This window comes from Hemicordylus capensis, chromosome 10 (assembly GCF_027244095.1).
Source record: "Hemicordylus capensis ecotype Gifberg chromosome 10, rHemCap1.1.pri, whole genome shotgun sequence".
Lineage (NCBI taxonomy): Eukaryota > Metazoa > Chordata > Lepidosauria > Squamata > Cordylidae > Hemicordylus > Hemicordylus capensis.
Window position 1 is genome coordinate 16,369,274 of NC_069666.1, and position 22,586 is coordinate 16,391,859.

Sequence of the window (22,586 nt, forward strand, 5' to 3'; positions counted from 1 at the left end):
CTGGTTCCTAAATTTTTGGGCTGGCTGCTAGAACCAAAGACAATTTCTCAAGGCCTGATGTAGGCTTTGCTCTCATTCTGCAGGACCTTTCTTATGTTCTTAAACAAGAGTACCTAATCTGTACACAGATTAGTTGTTCCATAACAGTTAAGAAATCCCAAGCCTGTACTCTTGCTTTGCACGTTTTAACACACATCAGTGGATCATTGTGAAACTGAAAACCATCCATTCCTGGGCCTCTGGTATTGAATTCAACCCTGAAGATCTTACCTTCCTTGGCTCTTCAGCTCTCATCACTCTTTAGCTCATTTCCTGCCACCTCCCAGTTCGGGCCTATTCTGTAAATCCTGGACTGCTGCCAAGGCAGACATCTTGAATTGGACATTGGCTTGTCTTCTGACATTGCACTTCAGCTCTCCCTACTCTCTGATCACTCAGTTTACTGATTTATATTCCAGTCACGTGAGCGCCAGGCAAGTTACGGCAATTTCAGCAAAGGTAGATCCCCAAAGGGCTCACAATCTAAGTACTGAAGATATGTTTCTTTTACTTGCAGATGTTAACTGTTTAAAAATTCACAGAACTAAAAGAATATTTTTTAACTTAGATTTACATCCTGCTCTTTCATGAAGGCTCAGAGTAATGGCTATAATAAACAACAATACCGGCCCCCACCTCTGCCAAATAAACACATTTTGCCAAAAATTAGAACCTCAGAGCCTAGAGGCACCATATACTACCATTCCAAGAATTTCCAGTGTCCTCAAGGTTGTAAGCTTGCAAACTGCTTTAAAGCCTGGCCTGCTCATCTGCATATCAGGGAGCAGATGGAGTTTCTTCCTGACATACTACCCTTCTGTGTGCAGGGAGATTTTTACACACACACACACACACAATGCAGCTTTCAAACATATAACATGTGACGCTGCCTTATACTAAATCAGACGACTGGTCTGTCTAGCTCAGTATCTTCTACACGGAGCAGCAGCATCAGCTCTCCAGGGTTTCAGACAGGGGTCTTTCCCAGCCCTACTTGGAGATGCCAGGGATTGCACCAAATCCCCTGCTAAGTGAAGAGGCGCCTCTTAAAATTGCTGATTCTCTTATATTTAGTAGGGGGAGAGTAACTGGCCCTATGCAAATCCCTCCAGTGGCGGTTGCTGGTGTCTACCTTATGTTTCTTTTTCGATTGTGAGCCCTTTGGGGACAGGGGACCATCTTATTTGTTTATGTAAATCTTATTCTTAGATAAGGGACCATCTTATTCTTCTATGTAAACCGCTTTGAGAACTTCTGTTGAAAAGCTGTATATAAGTAGCAGTAGCAGTAGCAGCAGAGTCCGACTTCATGCAAGATATGGGCTCTACCACTGAGCTACAGCCCATCCTCTGTCCATATTTTACTTTATTGTTAAATTTATACCCCGCCTTTCATTAAGAAAATCCCAAGGTGGCTATATGCAGCTGTCATATAATGAGCCAGACCACTGGTCCATCTAGCTCAGTATTGCTTGTACTAACTGGGACCAGATCCTCAGGATTGCAGGCAGGGGTCTTTCCCAGCCTCCCTTGAGATGCCAATGACTGCACCCAGGACCTTCCTCATGCCAAGAATGTGCTCTGCCACTGAAGCTACGTCTCCTCCCTGGTCAGCTTTAAAGGAGGGATGGGCAAAGAACAGACAGGCAGAACAAAGCATTTAACTGGAAATTGAATCCTTACTCTTTATCAGGACTGCTTTTATGTATTGTGTTTTATTTTATAAGGGCAAGAGGCCAAGGAGATCTCCAGGGCAGAGATATTCTAGTCCTGGTCCACAGGAAGTAAAATTCAAGGCTCTCTGCTATTTACAGTCCTTCAGCTAATACCGTTTGCAGTTTCAAACCTCCCGAGCATTCTGCAAAAAACCAAAGTTTAGGGCAGGCTACTGGTAAACATCAGTTTTACCAGTTCCCATCCTCCCTCACACAAGATTAGAAAAGTTACCGAAAAATACTTAACTATTTTGATGGTGGCTTTACAACAATCCTGCCTAACTAAGAGGGAAGTGACTAAAATCTATAGACAAAATCCAGTACTGGGACATTCACTGGAAATAAGACTCCTGACACTGAGGCTTTTGTTAAAAAAATGAAACTAAAGTGTATTCAGCAAACAAAGCAGATGAATTCCCAGATTTCTAAAGCACCATTTCCCTTTTTCAAGTAACATCCAAGCAATTGCAAGTTCAGTAATGCTATCTCAGCAAAACCTTGCACTGGTTATCTTCACTGCTGCATACCTCATCCTGTATTATTGCAGTATTTTGCACGCTGCGCACTTAACGTGAGCAAAAGGCTGGGGTGAAAAAGCTGGGTCAGGCGGGCGGGCAGTGTCGGGATCCACGCCGATCCCAGCACTGCACATGAGCAGCCTAATCCTGGCTGGGCTGCCCTAGCAGGAGTTAGGCTGCTTGTTAGAACAGCCTTTTAGAATCACTACCCTACAGAAGCCAGCCACAAGGCCTAGGTCTTCCTGCGTACATTATGATATCACAGGCTGAGAAGACAGAGCAGTAAAGCCAAGCAGCCAGAGACCACTGATGTGGGCAATCGAAACACTCAACAAAACAAGAAGGCAACACAAGCCTGCATGACATCCATTTTCTTATTGCAGGGCCCAGCTGATCTGAAGTAGCTGATTGGTTTTAGCTATTTTAAAACTTCTGCCAGACTTTCTGTACCAAATGATGCCAGCAAAATGGCTTACAAAAATGAATTAGAACACGGGGCGGAGGAGGATTTTATAACTTCAGAGAACTTTTGATTCCTAACTAGATTACAAAGCTAAGAAATGCTACAGAAGAGATGTGGAGGGTTTAATTACCAGGCAGAAAGACTGCGGTTGAAATGTTCTATGTAAGCAACCAATTGGACACAGTAACGGAATGATCCCTTTTGTCATCACAAAGTTCTTTTGTAGAGTTAAACAACGATGAGATCTGCTGTTGACGGGCAAGGCAAGCAGATAGGACCAAGGCAAAGAAAGAAAGGTGGGTAGTGAAAGAGTTCAGCAACGTGCCACACTGCTGAGACAGGCCTAAAGTTGTGCTGTCAAGTCGGTGTTGACTCCTGGCGCCCACAGAGCCCTGTGATTTTCTTTGGTCGAATACAGGGTTGTTGTTTCTTACCATTGCCATCTCCTGCGCAGTATAAGATGATGCCTTTCAGCATCTTCCTATATCACTGTTGCCCGATATAGGTGTTTCACCAGTGGGGATTCGAAGAGGCAACCTCTGGCTTCCTAGGCAAGTTACTTCCCTGCCGTGCCATTAAGTGGCTTGACCCCGAGACAGGCCTACAACTAGTTTAAATATACTGGTAAAAGGCTGGATCAGAGTTAACTGTGTGCTTCACAACCTCAACCCCGGCCACTTGCCTTTGGAAGCAAGTAACACACATTCTAATAGCACTTACTTCCAAGTACGTCTGGCAAGGTCTGCAGTGTGAGCACCAGGGCTTTTGTGCTAGAAACCTTACTCCTAGTTGCCCCCAACAGTGCTATTTTGCTTCTCTGACATTTAAAGTTGAAAGCGAGGTAACAACAATCTTTTAGTTTCATTTCTTGTAACGAGGGAAACAACTGGATGAATAAAAAGCAGGGAAAAAAGCATACAGAGAGCTATTGCTGAGAAGAGAGTCAAACTGAAGACCTTTTGTATTCTTCCACCACAATGAGACAAATACCTCTAGAGGAGCACATTAAATACGGGTCTGTCTTTCAGCAGCAGCTGCTATCCAAACCTGCTGTTTCAGACCGCTGTTTGGCATCCAGGAAAATAGAGAGAAATCTCTACATGTGAGTGGGCAAAGAAAGATCAGGCCCAGTGTTCCTTCTAAGGCATGTGCATGCTCACAAGTTTTCTGAGGTCCACTCAGTTAATTTTAGATCCTGCTCAGGTTGAATCAGGAAAGCCCCACACGGAACGCATGTGCACACGCACTGCCTTGAGAAAATTAGAGAAAACAATGATCAGGCCCACATCCAGTCAGTACTTTTGCCTGAACACTGGCCAAAAGTGGGCCGTTGATAACACCGAGAAGTGGAGCAGAGCCAGGAGCGAAGCAAAAAAAGGGAACACAAATGGGCAGACTTTGCGGGAAGTTTTCAAGCAGAGGCTGGACAGCCGTCTGTCAGAAATATGGTAGCAACATCCTGCATTTGATCAGGGGGCAGGGCTAGAAGACCTCCAAGGTACCTTCCCGTTCTAAGATGCGATGACTCTGCGACTTGCAGCACAAGTCCATGTATTTTGACTCAGAAGGGAGGAGAGCTGCTTCTGTGGTAGCAGACATGAATAGTCCCCTCTGCTAAGCAGGGTCCATGCTGGTTTGCATTTGAATGGGAGACTACATGTGTGAGCACTGGAAGATATTCCCCTTAGGGGATGGGGCCGCTCTGGGAAGATCATCAGCATGCTGGCGTGCAGAAGGTTCCAAGTTGGCTCTCTGGCAGCATCTCCAAGATAGGGCTGAGAGAGATTCCTTCCTGCAACCTTGGAGAAGCACTGCCAGTCTGAGTAGACAAATACTGAGCTAGATAGAGCAATGGTCTGACTCAGTATATGGCAGCTTCCTATGTTCCTATGGTGGGGAGCTGGTCTTGTGGTAGTGAGCATGAATTGTCCCCTCTACTAAGCAGGATGTACCCTGGCTTGCATTTGAATGGGACACAACATGTAAACACTGTAAGACGTTCCCCTCTTAGGAGATGGGGACACTCTGGGAAGAGCATCGGTATGCTGGCATGCAGAAGGTTCCAAGTTGCCTCTCTGGCAGCATCTCCAAGATTGGGCTGAGAGAGATTCCTTCCTGCAACCTTGGGGAAGGGCTACCAGTCTGAGTAGACAAATACTGAGCTAGATAGAGCAATGGTCTGACTCGGTATATGGAACATAGCTCCTTATGTTCCCAAGCAAGTCCCACTGCACTCAATGGACTTCACTCCCCAGGAAGCACACACAGGACCACAGCCAAAGACAAGCCTATTAAATATGCTTCCGGATATCTCGGCCCTTTCTCTCAATTCCCAATAGTTAGGGGAAATATAGCAGCAATGTAATTTTATCCTATATTGCTGGCACTGGATAACTTTGAACTGCGTCATGCTTTAGATTTAGTCAGTGTAAACTACCATATTTACCCAAATGGAAGATTACAGCAAATTTAAGACGACCCCCTTAAAAACATACAGGTTAGTAGATGTAGGTTACTTGTATTTACCTAAAAAGAGAAGCATTCTGAATCTGAGACATTCCCACGATTTTTAACATCAAACAACGTGTGTGTGTGTGTGTCGGGGGACTAGTCTTGGATTCAGGCAAATACAGCACACAGTGAGATTACCCATGCTTTTTCCATAAATGGCTTCCAACTTCATTTAAACCTGACATGGTATGCCGATTTCAACACCACAGAAAGGTTCAGGAATCCATTGTGCTTGGCTTAATGTCGTGTGGGGATTCTCTCTCCTTGTCGGCTTTTAACATAAACCCAACAGAAGGTAACAGATCTATACAAGGAACTTACCAGTCCGTCATTATCTTCTGAGGTTCTCTGATAATGCGCTGCTAGGGCAATATAGTCCAGTGCCTGCTTATTACATTCAAAACACTTTAATCCATGACGAATGAGTCTCAATGGATCTGCATACAGAGGCAGAGCGGGTTGAGCATTTGCTGCGCTCCCAGCCCCGCTTCCCGACGACGTCACACAAGACTTTTGTGCAAGAGCGGGAAAACGTGCGATCTGAGGTGTCGAAGACACTGACGAGCTTGTCGGAGAGGGTGAAAACATTTGGTCTGCAGAAATGGGTTTCATGAACAGCTGAGAACACTGCATGATAAAGCCTTTGCTCTTGTGATCTCTCGCGTGCTTGAGCAAGCTGCACTTGTTAAAGAAAAGCAGCGTTGCCGAACACTGAGTACACATGACTTCAATGTGGACACTTCTCCGACTGTAATGTTGCGTGAGGCTTTTTTCTAAGGCAAACGAGTCACCGCATTCCAGGCAACAATACCCAGACGCAGGTACATGAATACTGCTGTCGAGAGGAGGGCTGAGGTTGGGGGTATATATTGGCACAGGATTGGCACCATGCAGCACTTTGTTAAATGCCTCCACAACAAGAGGAGCCGCTTTCTTTACCTGGTGCACAAGCGGCACCGACATCTGTGTCAGCTGGGACGGACCACGCCGCTGCACGGAGGATTTGGCAGTCACAGAAGCAGCAACACTGTGTGGAACCAAGTTGAGATTTGCCAGGTGCACCGCTTTAGGCAGAAAGCTGGCCGGGTTGCAAGGCTGTGCCCCAGTCCCCGGCTGCTGCTTCTTGCTTGACTGCTGTCCCAAAATGCCGACTTTTATCGTCCCGCTGCTGCTGCTTGCCAAGAGAGATGCACTGGGGATGCTGCTCATCGGCATGTCTGCTATTATACTGTCGACTTGGGGACTTGCTAGATTTGTCTCTTGAGCAGCAGTTTTAGCAAAACTCTTGCACGACTCTATTTCCATGGGCGCACTTGGTTCTGGTGAAGGGAAGGGTTTAACAAGCTCTTCAGCTGCAGAACTCTCCGCAGGCGATTCTTGGGGAGATCTGCCCAAATCATCTGCGTCTGGCAGGATCCTTGTCACCATTCTTTTGATTTCACCGGAAGAGGTTTTAATCGTTTTGATCCTGACTTTGGGGATCGCTGGGGGAGAGCCAGTTGCCACGGAAGGGGAGCCTTTGCTACTGCTGTCACTGCAGACACTCCGAGGAGACTCGGGCTGCTTGCTGGCCTTCCGTACCATCTCAAGAGGGCTTCTTGGACTCTTTGGTGACTTTGGCATTTTGGGGCTTCCCTTGATGCCATCCTTAAAGGGGCCAGAAGGCTCTTTTGTCACATTAGCCTGATCATCTTTTGAGATGCCTGCAACCTTTTTGGCCTGAAGGGCTACCAGTGCAGCAACGCAAGACGACAGCTTGGAGTGAGCAGGTTTGATACGCTGGCGAGGTGGGACAGATGAAGAGAATGTCATCTCGGGAGCAGAGCCTTTACTTTCTCCCAGGTTATTGCTATGGAAAGTACCAAGGGGCTGCCCTTCACTGAGGAAGCTGTTTGTGTCCACAAGATCTTTGCTGGATGTTTCGTGTTTCTCTGGACTGGTGTCCTGCTCCTTCCTGCTTGCATCCAGCCTTGTCTCCTGCAGTCCATGCACATCTATCTTTGGATCTCTTTTACAGTATTGATCAAACATACTTAACTCTGGTTCTGGTAGCTTCTTACTAAGCAGATCTAACAGTGATGGCCCAGTTGACATAAATCTACTGAACTCCGACTCTGGTAGGGTCCTACTAAGCAGATCTAGCACAGATGACCCCGATGGAATATACATGGGATGTGGCGGGAAGTAGGGAGTCGGGGCATGTTTAGGTTTATCTACAATACTGTTCTCTTTGAGTGAATCCTCTGGCTCAGGACTGGAGATGGGGCTGAACTGACTGAATGTTGGCAAAGGCTCCGACTTGGACTGCTCCAACTTTTCAGGATAGTTCCTCAAACCATCACCATTGATGAAAGCAGAATCAAACTTCTCATAATTGTGAGTCTCTAGAGGCAGATCAGACCCACGGAATCCATTGTGCAATAGGGCAGGTCCTAGGTGGTTACCTTCCTTTTCTGCCTCAAATGATTCTTGACGACATGTGTTCTTCACGATGACGCTCACAACTGGAACATCAGAAGCCAGCACCGTGTGAGACAAGGACGCGTTTTCATCTATGCAAATTCCCGACTGCTTTAGATGGTTTTCGTTCTCCTCACCAGCTGTCTGAATGGCTTCCTTGGCATCAAGGCTGGTTGGGTCAGGAATGTCAAAAGCAGCCAGCAGGTCATCAAAGTCCGGGGTTTTCATGTCCCCCATGATGAAAACTATAACAAAGCAAAACACACTGTCAACACACACCCCTCTTTCTACAGTCACACAGCAGTGGATTCTAGCAACTTCAGAGAAACTAGGAAGACAAAGGAACGTACATGATGCCATGTAATTAGTTCCTACATTCTAGGATTTCCACTGGTTTTCAGACAAACAGCTGCACTTTCTAGCATGACAACTAAAGGGGTAATGATCAGTCCACTAGAGGCAGCAATACGAGTGAAAATATTCTGCAGAATTTCAGCTGGGGATTTACCTGCTGTTGAGATGCAAAGTCAAGGTCTCCATAGGCCTCGGAACAGTGCAGTACAAGGGGTTGGGGGTGGAGAATAAAAACCCAGGTATGGAAAAAAACAAAAAATATGGTTATCATCATTTCTTCTAACAGCAAATTTGGTGGTCCCATGCCTATCAGTTTGCCGTGAAATAGGGTCATCCACAGACAAGGCAGTGGTTTCTGTATGCTCAGGGAACTCCCCAGATATGCAGGAATATATTAAGAGAAATTAGAAAACCAAACAGCCCATCAAAACTGAGCAAGCCCAGCAGCCTCCAGGAGCCACAGAATGTTGAGGCTGCCAGTGGAAGGCAGGGGACGGAACTAGCCCACTTGAGCCCTGAACACCTTATAGTATCCTAGAAGAGAGAGTAGGGCTGGGAGAATGTGGACCAGGAAGTTTTTTTAAAAAACCCTCCCCACTGTCTACAGCTGTACAGCTTTGACCCGCCAGCTGTTGTTGGACTACAACTCCCATCATCCCCAGAAGGGGCCACTGGTCAGGAATGATGGGAATTGTAGTCCAACAGCAACTGAAGGGTCAACAGGAAGGCCTTCCTCCACCCCCAAGGACACCTTTTCCTGTTCCAAGTCGGCTGAAACCTACCCCCTAGCTCACTACAGGGCTAGTCACCAGCTCTGAATCCAAAACCTTAAGCACTTTCTAGTACATTGAGGAAAGGATTCAGGAGAGTGGGAAAGAAAAAGAGTGCCCCTTTCCCCCTCCTGAAACCTCACTCTTCCCCGCTCCCAGCTGCTGCAGGATGGTTGGAGCTCCGAACAGGATCACTCCTGTTAAGGTCTGGAGATTCACGGCAACCTTTCATTGTAGATCCCCACTTGTTTTAAGATACAACACACAGCTTCATATTTCTTGCACACTGGGATTCTCGTCTGTTTCCTTGTGTGTTGCCTTTTGTTTTGTTTTATTTTGGCAAGCATGTGGGCCATGCCAAATAGGGAAGGAAATACACTGTGATGTCCAGAGATTATTCAAAGCTGGTCCACAGTCACGGCAGAGAGGATCGCTGCCAAAATAACCATTAAAGCAATCCCTTCCAGGCTGACAAAGCTATAAGGTGATGGCTCTTCTTCGCCTCGCCCACTCTGAACTGTACACAGAAATAAAATTAGAGTTTCCCCTTCTCTGAATATTTTTAAGGAGGACCTGAAAACATACCTGTTTAGTCAGGCTTTTAGTTTAGTTTTAAAGCTTCGGTTTTTAGAGTTTTTATTGTATTTTAAATTGTTTTTATCATGTCATGTTTCAATGGCTTTTTATGTTGTGAATCGCCCAGGGACCTTTTTGTATAGGGCAGTATACAAATGTACTAAATATTTTTTTAAAAAATATATATGTAGGCCGAAGCAGGAGAAGGCTTTTGGTCTAAATTGACAAAGGTCACAAAGAACCAAGTCCAATCTCTGCTTCGTTCTCTTTGGAGCTGTCAAGTGTGGCAGCACAGAAAATAACAGGGCAACCCCTCCATTCCCTTGCTACAGAACACAAAGCAACTGTGCAGGAAGAGCTAAAACTCTAAAGTTATTTAAACTTGTATCAGAAGGGTTCCTGGAGCACCGGCAGAAGTTGTGGAGGCAGCCGCCCTACTCAAAAGTTCAAGTAGTCGCTTCTCCCATCAGAGCATAAAGAAGCATCACCTTCAAAGAACTTTAGCCCGATTCACACATTATGTTCAACACTCATACAAGGGTACATGCACACAAATAAAGGTAAAGTCTGCCATCAGGTCGGTGTCGACTCCTGGCACCCACAGAGCCCTGTGGTTGTCTTAGGTAGAATACAGGAGGGGTTTCCCATTGCCATCTCCCGTGCAATATGAGGCAATGCCTTTCAGCATCTTCCTATACCTCTGCTACCCCATATACAGGTGAAACTCGGAAAATTAGAATATCGTGCAAAAGTCCATCAATTTCAGTAATGCAAATTAAAAGGTGAAACTGATATATGAGGCAGATGCATTACATGCAAAGCGAGATAAGTCAAGCCTTAGTTTGTTATAATTGTGATGATCATGGCGTACAGCTCGTGAAAACCCCAAATCCACAATCTCAGAAAATTAGAATATTACATGGAACCAAGAAGACAAGGACTGAAGAAAAGAACAATATCGGACCTCTGAAAAGTATACAGTATACTGTGCTTGATCGGCCAGCAAACTCGCCTGACCTGACCCCATAGAGAATCTATGGGGCATTGCCAAGAGAAGGATGAGAGACATGAGACCAAACAATGCAGAATTGCTGAAGGCCGCTAATGAAGCATCCTGGTCTTCCATAATACCTCATCAGTGCCACAGGCTGATAGCATCCATGCCACGCCGCATTGAGGCAGTAATTGCTGCAAAAGGGGCCCAAACCAAGTACTGAATACATATGCATGCTTATACTTTTCAGAGGTCCGATATTGTTCTTATCTCGCTTTGCATGTAATGCGTCTGTCTCATATATCAGTTTCACCTTTTAATTTGCATTACTGAAATTAATGGACTTTTGCACGATATTCTAATTTTCCGAGTTTCACCTGTAGGTAAGGGATTCGGACAAGCAACCTCTGGCTTGCTAGTCAAGTCATTTCCCCACTGTGCCATTAGGTGGCTCTGCACACAGGTACAGTTATAGATTTGTTATGCTACTTCTTGTGTTGCTAAATTTTGTGCTATTGCATACAAGATTCGTCAAGCAATGGCAAAGCCCCACCTCCATCGGTTAGGTAGAGATATGTCCATGATTTGGGTAAACTTCCTCTACCTAAATGTAACTGAGCTATCTTACAGGCTGTACCAACTGCACTGAACGTTAACTTTGTACTATAATGCTGAAGTCTGGTCAAGTACTGTAATAAAGATATTGATTGATATGGTATAATGAATGCAGGTACAGCAGTATACTTCCTATCTGTACCATGCATTTGAGGGGCGTGCACCCAGGTTCACTTTTTAAATGAATGCAGGTACAAACATTCCCACAAACACATGTACGAGTGCACAGATGTTTCTTCGTAGGACATAATGGCTAAGGAGGGCTTATGTCTTCATTTTCATGGACAAGCAACCCAACTGCCAAAGACAAGCAGATATTGATTTCATTTACATCCTACCCTTATATACCCTTATATACCCTACCCTTATATACATCCTACCCTTAAATAGCAGCCACAGGGGCCCCAATCAGAACCCACGGAACAGGGCTAAAGCCCCCTCCCCCTGTCTCGAACAGCCGCTATTTAACCCACAATTCAAGCATGTGCTTGCAAGCACCTACTTAAAAACAGCAGGTAGTTTGAGCCTGAGAAGTAGCTTCATTAGAGCTGTGCAAAGATGTGGCTTCAAAGCGGAATCAGCTGAACATGGCCCCTGGTCCCAGAGGGAGGCAGCGGCTCCCAGCGCTCACCTCTGTGCAGTGTGGTCATCGGGGAGAGCAGCTAAAGGGAAGCTCCAGTGATGTTTTCAAAGGCACACAGGAAGCGCCAGGGAATGGAGCCATCCCCAGCACTTTCCCCATAGAGCTCTATGGAGAAAATGCTGGGAAGGACTACATTTCCCAGCACTTCCTGCATGCCTTGCCACACACATTCAATTGACTTGTCAATGAGTCTTGATGTCAATGAGTCTTCCCATGGCTTCGGAGTCCTTTAACGGCTCTCTCCAGGACTGTGTTCAGGGCTCTTCTGCACAGAGGTTAGTGCTGGAGGCCACCACCTAGCGGCAGGGCCAGGAGCAACATGCAGTCAATTGGCTTTGAAGCCAATTCTTTGTACAACCCTAATATTCACCCCAAATAATAATAATAATAGTAGTAATATTTAAAATATCTATCATGGATAAAAATGATGGTTAGACCGAGTCTCCACGAATGCCAATGCTTCTTTAAAGTGGTTTATGCTAGCCACCCTATCTTCTGGCAGTGAATTCCATAAGGTCACCTGCGTAGCATCATTTGCATAATAAATCAGAGCAGCTGACCTAGGGATCCTGTGCGGTCTGATCCAGCTAAGACCTACTTAGCTTTACTAACACTGCCACAATATGCTCTCAGACCATATCCTGGCAGTTCCTTTGTATGTGTCTTGAACCAACTGTCAAACCACTTAAACAATTTACTCCCCTCAGATGCGATGTGTGCAAGAATGAGACTCATCTCTCTCTCTGCATTCTATTTATTCTGTTCATAATTGTCTTCTATCATGCCTTCCCACAACTGACTTTCCCTCCCCTTAACTCAAAAAGGTCATTCTTCGTAGGAACATAGGAAACTGCCATATACTGAGTCAGACCATTGGTCTACCTAGCTCAGTATTGTCTTCACAGACTGGCAGCGGCTTCTCCAAGGTTGCAGGCAGGAATCTCTCTTAGCCCTATCTTGGAGAAGCCAGGGAGGGAACTTCCCAGAGCGGCTTCATCCCCTGAGGGGAATATCTTGCAGTGCTCACACATCAAGTCTCCCATTCATAGGCAACCAGGGCAGACCCTGCTTAGCTATGGCGACAAGTCATGCACCACAAGACCTTTCTGCACTCCCTCCATCTCTAAACCAGTTCTGAGATGGGATAAGCAGAACTTTGAACAGTTTTCCTAATGTAGCTACAACAGAGATTTATATAAAGGCATTATGATAGGCTTCCATATAGATTACTTAAACACAAAGTTTTTTTTTAGATTGGTAATATAAAGCTCCAAGGGGGAGGTGGTGAGTTCCTGGCCTTCCTTGAACCCAGAATTACAGGATGGGAACACACAAGGTCAGCCTCAGAGTAGGCCTGGGGAGGAGGGCTGACTTCATCACCTCAGCCCTCCTCCTTCCTGGCTTGCTGCATCCAGCCGGTCCCCCCTCTAGGGGAACTTCCGACTCCCATGCTCAAGAGCAGCCTTCATCATTGGCTGTCTTGGCTTTAAATGCCTCAGTACATCATCTCATACTGCACAGGTATTCTACCAAAGACAACCACAGGGCTCTGTGGCACTGTTCCCTCTAAGGCAGGGGTGGGGAACCTTGGCCCTCCAGCCATTTTTGAACTACAACTCCCACCATCCCCAGCCACAATAATAATTGTGGCTGGGGATGATGGGAGTTGCAGTTCAACAACAGTTGGAGGGCCAAGGTTCCCCACCCCTGCTCTAAGGCGTGTGCACGTGCATGCGCTCACAAGTTTTCTGATGTCCACTCAGTTAATTTTAGATCCCACTCAGGTTGAATCAGGAAAGCCCCACTCGGAATGCATCTGTGCACACAGTGCCTTGATACTGCCGCCCAGAACAAAACTCATTCCGCACAGCGATGAAAAAAATTAGAGGGACCGGTGCTCTGTGGTCGCCAGGAGTCGACACCGACCTGACAACACACTTTACCTTTTACAGAGCTGGCAGGGCTTAAAGCCTACTCCGAGCCCTGGCCCACCCTGGTCTCACTTCCTGCCCCAACCAGCATGACGGCCCCACTGGAGCTGTTCCCTGCAGCTCTCTCTGCCTCATCTGCTCAACGCCACTAGGACCCGACCAGCCCGGAGCCATTTCAGCCTCGCTCCCTTTGGGGAAGACAGAAGCCCCAAAGGAGGAATGCCGCGCTCTCTGCTGGGCTCCACAGGGCCACACAGGCAACCAGGGAAGGCAGCATCCTGGCAGGTGGGCTGCTCAACTTCAACTCTCCTGCAGATGTTGGCTTACGGCTCCCATGATCCCTGGCTACTGGCCACTGTGGCTGGGGATTATGGGAGTTGATTTGTTTTAAATCGTTTTTTTAGAATTTTAATTGATTTTAATGTTTTGTTGATTGCTTTGTTGTGAACCGCCCTGAGACCTTGGTTTGGGGCGGTATAAAGATACGTTAAATAAAATAGTCCCAAAACAGCTGGGGGGGGCAGGGAGGGGGACTTAAGTTGAGCAGGACTGCTCCACGGTTTCGGGCAGGAGTCTTTCCCAAGCCTATCTGGAGATGCTGCCAGGGACTGAACCTAGGACCTTCTGCATGCAAGGCAGATGCTCTGCCACTGAGCTGAAGTCCTTCCCCTATTCAATCCAGCATAGCTTCCTTGTCACTGGCTTTTGGCCCTTTGACATTTCTTTTCAGATTGTGAGCCCTTCCTGGACAGAGAGCCATCTTCCCATTCCTTTTGCTATGTAAACATGTTTCTGTTGAAAAGCGGTATATGCATATTTTTAATAATAATGTCCACTACTGTCAGACATGGGTGGGCTTGAAACTTATCATCACAAGATGTTTCAGACACCACAAAACCATCCCAGGATATCTAAACCCCAATAAAACGAGCAGAATTTCAGGGAAACAGGCTGACTGATCTGCTGTAGTTCCAAACATGCTAGCAATTGCTCCCTGCAAATGAAACGATTCATTCAAAAAACCAAAACACCCCAACACTTTATTCCTAGAACTCCAGGAAGACTTCTATTAAACACTCTAAACATAAAAAGAAATAGAAATATAGCCGTAAGCATATTTAAAACAACTTCTGTTTTGGGCAGAAACCTGGATAAGCAAACAGTTCCACTCTTGAGCAACACTGGGCATCCATTATCACTACCTACATGAAAGGCCAGTGGCAATCTCTAAACATTCCAGGAACTGCCCTTCCTGCCTTCAGCTATAGCCAGGCACAGATGCGGGTTCATCTGTTATAATCTATTCGTATTTGCATAGCACTCAAAATGTGCTAACAGCAAGTGTTATACAAAAAGTGCTATGCAAAGAACTTCGTAAGTAAGGACTCAAGATAATACAACAGTAAATATCATAGGCCTTTTCCAATTTTTTTTGGATCTAGAAGCCAGACCAAAATGTTAGGAGCCAGACAATGGACACTTGACAGAATTGCCAGACTTAGTGGCAGATATTGTTGGGAGCACTGTTCCCTCTAACAGGGATTTCCAGATATTGACTACAACTCCCAGCATCTCCAGCTGAAATAGCCTTTGGCTGGGGATTATGGGAGTTGTAGTCAACAACATCTGGGAGTCCCTGTTAGAGGGAACACTGGCTGGAAGAGCAGTAAAGGGAGGAGAGTTGATCTTGTGGCAAAGTTGTACCCTCGAGTCGGTGTCAACTCCTGGTGACCACAGAGCAATGTGGTTGTCTTTGGTAGAATACAGGAGGGGTTTACCATGGCCTCCTCCCGCGCAGTGTGATGATGCCTTTCAGCATCTTCTTCTATTGCTGCTGCCCGATATAGCTGTTTCCCATATTCTAGGAAACATATTCTGGGAAACATACCAGCAGGGATTCGAACCAGCAACCTCTTGCTTGCTAGGCAAGTCATTTCCCCACTGCACCTTTAGGTAGCATGAATTGTCCCCTTGGCTAAGCAAGGCCCACCCTGGCTTCCATTTGAATGGGAGACTACATGTGAGCACTGTAAGATATTACCCTTAGGGGATGGGGCCGCTCTGGGAAGAGCACTTGCATGCTTTCAAGTTCTCCCTGCCATCTCCAGCCTGTAACCTTGGAGAATCCCCTGCCAGTCTGTGTAGACAATACTGAGCTAGATGGACCAAGGGTCTGACTCAGTCGAATAGGGATGTGCATGGAACAGGTAGGGGGTGGCTCGAAGGCAGGGAGGCACATACCTTTAAGGGTGGGGGAGGGTGCCCTTACCCCTCCCGCTACATTTCCCCCACTAGTGCTCCATTTTAAAAGTGTCCGTCGGGGCGGCAGCATACCTCCCTGCTGCCCCATGTCTTCTTTGGCCAGAAGTAACAGGAAGCCTCCGGATGTGCACAGCCCTACAGTAGGTTAGCTTCCTCTGTTCCTAAATGGGCTTCTCTTTATCCTCTTTACAAGTAACAGAATAGCAATAAGACTGCCTGGGACAAATACAGATTTTACTAAATAACACTACCTCTGAATAACTTAATCGTGGTTAGATTTCTAGATGCCACAGCTCCCTGGCACCTGGGATTCGCCAAGCCCTGCACTATCCCCATATTGCAGCTGGGAAGCTGAGGTCGGCCTGCCTAAGGCCATCTGGTGAATTTATAACAGAGGTGAGATTTGAACGGGGGAAATTCCTGATTCACAGCCCAGACTCTTAGTCACTACACTAGATCAGCTGTCTGGTATTTATACGGGTGCAAATTATGGAAACAAGATGCAAATCTGAGCTAGCCCTCTGGTCCAGAATCAACGCTGACTATACGCTGGGCCTTCCAGGATTTATAGCACACTCTGAGTCACTGTGGCCCAGCAGATGAGGGCTGCAATGTGTCCATGCCCTTGCTCTGTCATGACTGGACAAGCCTCCTCAAGAAGTTTCGTGCACACACACACACACACACACACACACACACACACACACACACACAGAGCTGTACTCCCCCACCTATACCATGAAAATGGCAATGACCTCCGGAGGTTATTGTGAAGCTGAAAGAGATAAGGCCTGAATGCTAATAGAATTAAACATCATAACGACCCGGAAGATCCAAAAAGGTCAGACACAAACACCCTCCACAGAGCCCAACAAAAATTTGGGCTCAGGTTTACGTGTTCATTTCAAAGCCCTTTCCAGTGATTCAAGTTCTCTCCCAGACAGAACTGCTTTTGAAACTGTCTGCATTCAAAGAATCTTAATGCTACTGAAACACAGACATTTTAATACCCTTCTTGCAGACAGAAGACAAGTGCCAGGGATTAAGAGGAGGTGGAAATATTGCAGCCAACCACAGAACTCCTCCTCACCCACTGTCACAGTTTGCCAAATTTCTCCAGCAGTAGTCAAGATGACTAGCATGATTAAAAAAAAAAAAAAAGATATAACAAAGTAACTCAAGAGAGTAGGCAGAAAACAGTAAAAATGATTCCAAAGAACTTCATCTTGCTAGCGGATTGTGTATATATCAGCACAAGTTTGAAAGGAAGAACCTCAAGGATAGAAACACAGAATAGACAAACATTTTTTGTTCCAAAAAACCCCAAAAGTATTGCTGATATATATTTAAGGCTAAATTCAGAAGGAGTCACCAGTATCCAAATATGTGCAACTGAACTGAATGTGTGTTCTTCCCACTAACCTTGCCACTGTCTTCCTCTCCTCCCTCTGCTGCCAGTCCTGTGTCCAACTGTACAGTGTAAACTCCTGGGGGCAGGGCCCCTTTTTCTTGTTACTCGAAAGCTCCATGCACATTAATGATGCTTTATATATAAGAACAACCCCTAGCTTCTTGCATCAGAATCTCTCAAACATTATTTATTTATTTAAAACATTTATACACCACCAAAAACGCAAGTCTCCGTGCGGTTCATAACAAAACAACAAAAACAGATAAAAAGATGAAAACATCACAACAATTAAAATTTAAAATGTTAAAGCTATTAAAAACACAATTAAAACAAAATTTAATTAAAAGCCTGGGTGAACAAATGTGTCTCGGCTGCCTTTCTAAAAGTTGTAAGAGATGAGGAGGCGCTTATGAACCTAAGCGTCACTTTTATAGGTCTTTTGCACACCACACACGCCTACCCAGTCCCCACACTTCCTACACCATCTTCTACCCATTACCAGGTCTCTTTCCCATGCTGTGGACTCTGCAACCTGAGGTAACCAGGCCCACAGAAGCTCCCAGCCTGACTCCTTCCTTTCTGCAGTCCCTGAAAAGGAGCATCCCACACTTTGGCAATTGTTGAACCTTTGCAGGCCTATCGCCAATAAGATGTGCAAAACTGCTTGAGTATTAAACTGTTCCCCACCCCATCTGAGAAACATTACACAGAGAATCAGCACTCCAAGGTTTACCATACAGATTCCAGGTATTATTACTATGAACACAAAAAGCATTCTTTTTCTGCAAACTGGTACAAACTGAAACTACTGTAGCATAATCATTCAACTGCACCATGAAGTTGAATTTTTGGCAATAAAGAAGACTGCTACATAATATCCCAAAGTTAAAACATATCAGGAGATTGTGATGCTTCTAAAATGTACACCACAACCCCAAACACTTTGCAGAGCAATAAATCCCACCGATTTCAGCAGGGTGTACCTCTAGGCAGGGTTAATCTCTTATGACTATTATTCTTGGCCTAATTTCACATAAAGGGCATTGTCTGGAGGCACACAATGCAACAATCTTGTTGAAGCTAAGCAGTTCTGGGGCTGGTCTGTGCCTGATTGGAAGACCACCTGAAAATGCTGTGTGTGTTGCCCTGAATCCCATTATAGAAGACAAGCAGGATAACAAACTAATGGCATAATCCTATGCATATTCACTCAAGAGCAATACTTAGCAATCGTATAACATTTTCAAGTTTCATGTTTGTAGTGTTCAAAGCTCTACACTTGAGTTGCAATCCTTAAAACAACCCTGTAAGTAGGTAACTATTATCACCCTCCTATTTGCAGGCAGAGGGCTGAGGCTGAGAAAGGACTGCCTAAGATCACCTTAGTTCATGGCAGAGGTCAGATTTGAACCAGAGTTCTCCGATTCATAACTCAGTTTCTTAGCCACTAAACTACGCCAGCTCTCTAATAGCCTCATGAGGATAAAGGTAAAGTTGTGCTGTCGAGTCAGTGTCAGCTCCTGGCGCCCAGAGAGCCCTGTGGTTTTCTTTGGTAGAATACAGGAGGGGTTGACCATTGCCGCCTTCTGTGCAGTATGAAATAATGCCTTTCAGCATCTGGGGATTCGAATTGGCAACCTCTTGCTCCCTAGGCAAGTTACTTCACTGCTGCACCATTAGGTGGCTAACTTCCTAGTAATTTTGTTTAGGATCGCAATCTAAGACTATGAGCTGGTGTAATATCATTGTCAAGATTGTGAGTCCCTGAATTAAATCTGTCCAGTCATGGGTGGTCTTAGGCAAGCCTAATTAACTCTTAGCCTGTAAGGACAATCAATCAATCAATCAATCAATAATAAATAAATAAATAAAACTATGAAGCACTCTGGGCTCTCAAGAAAAAATGTATGTAAAATTATATTAAATATGTATACTCACAAGTGAGTTTCACTAACACTTTCAACTTTCCATGTAATACTGGACTAAACAAGAGCCAAGAGGTCTTTTCAAGGAATATTGGCTGACATGAAGAGAGTTACTTGAAGTAGTCCCACTGAAATTAAAAGGATCAATTTCTCCCCCGCCCCACAATCCTTTTAATTTCAATGGCACTACTTCAAGTGACTTTCCTCATGTCAGCCACTAGCACTGGGCTATATGTATCATATTTATCTACCACCATATAAAACCTACCACCTGATATATATAATCCAAATTATAATATAAAAATAAGACACCACAATTAACACTTTCACAGAATAAAAACAATTAAACAGTTCGCAGAATAATTAAAAAAACAATTTCACAGAGTAAAACCATTAAAAAGTTTAAAATTAGTTAATTTTAATTAAAAGCCTGATAGAGGTCTTTTAAAGGGCCTTTTAAAAAGCAATTAGAGATGGAAAAGCTCTTATTTTGACAGGGAATGCATTCCAAAGCCCTGGGGCAGCCACAGAGAAGGCCTGGCCCTGAGTTGCCATCAGACCAGCCAGCAACAACCGTAACCAGACCTCCCCAGATCTTAACAGGAGGCAGGGTTCATGATAAAGGAGGCACTCTCTTAAGTACCCTGGACCTAAGCCATTCAGGGCTTTATAGAGAATAACCAGCACTATGTATTTCACTCAGAAACATATTGGCAGCGAGTGCAATTCTTTTTTAAAAACCAGTGTTATATGGTCCCTTCAGGTTGTCCTGGCAACCAACCTGGCTGCCACATTCTGTACCAGTTTGTGGTTTCCAGACTACGTACAAAGGCAGCCCCATGTAGAGTGCATTACAGTAGTCAAGCTTGGAGGTCACCACCTATGTACTAGTGTTTTAAGGTCATTTACCTCCAGAAAAGGGTGTAGCGGATGTATAAGCCAAAACTGATAAAAAGCGCTCCTGGCCAGGTAGTACATATGCCTCAACCTGAGAAACAGAGTGAGTTTTGGATCCAGGAGCAATCCCAAGCTATGCACCTGATCTTTAAGGGGAATTGTAACCTCATCCAGAAAAGGCAGATCTAAATCATCTCTCAAGTGCTGTCCCCTCATAATCAGTACCTTTATCTTATTTGGATTCAGTTTCTGTTTGCTGTCCCTCATCCAGCCCATTACCACTTCCAGGCAAGCATTTAGGGAAGTTATGCCATTTCCTGATGAAGTTGATAGGGAGAAATAGATTTGGATGTCATCAGCACATTGATAACATCCTGCACCAGATCTCCTGATGATCTCTCCCAGTGGTTTCATGTTAATGAGCATTGCAGACAGTATAGAGCCTTGTGGAACTCCATACAGTAACTCTCGCTTTGCAGGGTAACAGTCTCCAAATGACACCAACTAGAATCTACCTGAGAGGTAGGAACGGAACCACTGTAGAACAGTACCACCTAATCCCACCTCCCTCAGTGACCCAGAAGGATAGCATGGTTGATGGTATCAAAAGCTATGAAACATCCAAAAGGATCAGCAGAGTCACACTCCTTCTGTCAATACCTAATTGGACATCATCCATTAGGCCGATCAAGGCAGTTTCAGCTCCACAGCCTGCTTGAAAGCCAGTTTGATATGGGTCTAGATAATCAATTAATGTTATGGTTGCTACAAGGATTAGCATTCCCAAGAAGAATTTTCTTTCTGCCAATTGAAATGTGTAGCAGCACTCACCATGTGAACCTAACGTAATTCAAGACACTGGCAACTACTAGCAGGAGAACTCGGTATGTGATGCTCTCTTTTCCCATAGTGAGTGCTTGCAAGTGACAGGTGAAAAAGGCAACAAACCTCATCAAGAAAAGATGGGAGTAGGGGTGGGGGAAAGAATTCAGATCTGTTAAAGACAATGTGTGTGTCAACATGGAGCCGGATGCGAAGCACAAGAGACCAAACTGAACAGTTCTGGTGGAGTGCCATGCTTAGAACGGGAGATCAGGATTGCTTAACTGAAGTCCTTTGCCAATTTTCTGCAAATTCAGCAGCCATTCAAGAACGCTTCACAGATTATGTTTGTGTGTGTACATCAAATGCACACACATAACCAACCGTGCATTAGCAAACAGATGTATTACATGGGCACATGCACCAGGCCAGGCCCCTCTCCATCTAGACATACAGCAGCAAACATCACTCCCCGCCGCCACCCCTACAGCCTCTGCCCAGTGGCTCCAGCTCCCTGATATGATGGGACCAAGCGCAGGACACCAGGGGGATCAAGCAAAGGGCTACAGTAGGGTGACCACGCAAAGGACTCCAGAGCAGAGGTGCAGAGACAGTCCAGCCACAACTGTCCAGCAGGACACCCTGTTTGCTGCCTGTGTCTGGCTGGGCAGCTAGTTGCTGCAAAGCTGCCCCTGGCCTGGCCTTTGGGGCCTGTCAGTGGAGGCGGGAGCGGCATCCGGGTGGCCGGCCTGCCTGCCTGCCTAGCCCCAGAGCCCATCCTCGGAGGGTCCAAGAAGGGCCACCAGCCAGCCCCCTCCCAGGACCCTACCCACTCAGCTGGAAGTGGGGGGGGCAAGCGCTGTTCAGGCCAGACGGGGGCTTTGGAGGCACGCTGGGGGGCGGCGACAAACATTCAGCCTGGACGTACAGGTGTGCGTGCGGGGGTGGGGGGAGAGCTATCTTTTGGGTGGGCAGCGGGGGCCCGTGTCCGGCGTGCCCGTCTCCCCCTGGCGGCCCCGTCCCACGGGAGGCGGCGGCGGCGCCCCTGGTTCTGCCCCGTGGCGGAGGAGCAGGAGGAGGCAGCGGCGGCTGGCGTGGCGGCGGGCACTGTCTGGCCCACCAGCGGAGGAGGGAGCGGGGATGAGTGGTGGCTGCTGGGGGGCTGCAGCGGGGAGACAGGCGCGGGGGCCCCCACGCCATCGCCTCCTCCTCCTCCTCTCGTGGGTCGCTCCTCCCGCCTGTCTCGGGGCTGCTGCTGCCTCTGTCGCCAGGGCCCATGCCAAGCGAGCGGGCTGCCCGGTTCCTCCCCCTCGCGCCGCACTTACCGACGCAGACAGGCTCCTCTCGCTGGGCTCCGCCGCCGCCGCCCGGGCCCGCACAGGCCTCACCCAGCGCCGGGCAGCGACCGCCTCAACATGGCGGCGGCAGAGGCGGGCGGGGCCGAGGGGAGCGGGGCGGGGCTAGCGGAGCCCCAGCAGGCCCGGCGCCCGGGCGGCGGCGGAGGCGCGGTAGCAGCAGCGCTCCTGCGCGTGCGCGGGGTGACTTGACTGTACCAGCGGGTGGTTGGAGCTGCTTGTAGCAGCGCCTCCGCCTCCCTTGCTCCGCCCGGAGCGCTGCTGTACTGCCTCAGGCGCCCGCAGCAGCCAAGGGGTCAGGGGGAGGGGGCTGGAGCTTCCTGGCT

At 46.7% G+C, this 22,586-nt stretch overlaps 1 protein-coding gene across 1 annotated transcript in view; it reads right to left on the reverse strand.

Annotated features, from left to right (window-relative positions):
* Nucleotides 1–22,379, reverse strand: part of ZNF592 (zinc finger protein 592) — a 47,604-nt gene extending 25,225 nt beyond the window's left edge. The window contains exons 1-2 of the mRNA XM_053272843.1: nucleotides 22,231–22,379; nucleotides 5,567–7,950 (exon numbers count right to left, since the gene is read on the reverse strand). Of these exons, the coding sequence (XP_053128818.1) occupies nucleotides 5,567–7,942 (2,376 nt within the window). The 5' untranslated portion in view covers nucleotides 7,943–7,950; nucleotides 22,231–22,379. The remainder of the gene's footprint in view (nucleotides 1–5,566; nucleotides 7,951–22,230) is intronic.
* Nucleotides 22,380–22,586: the final 207 nt, after the last annotated feature.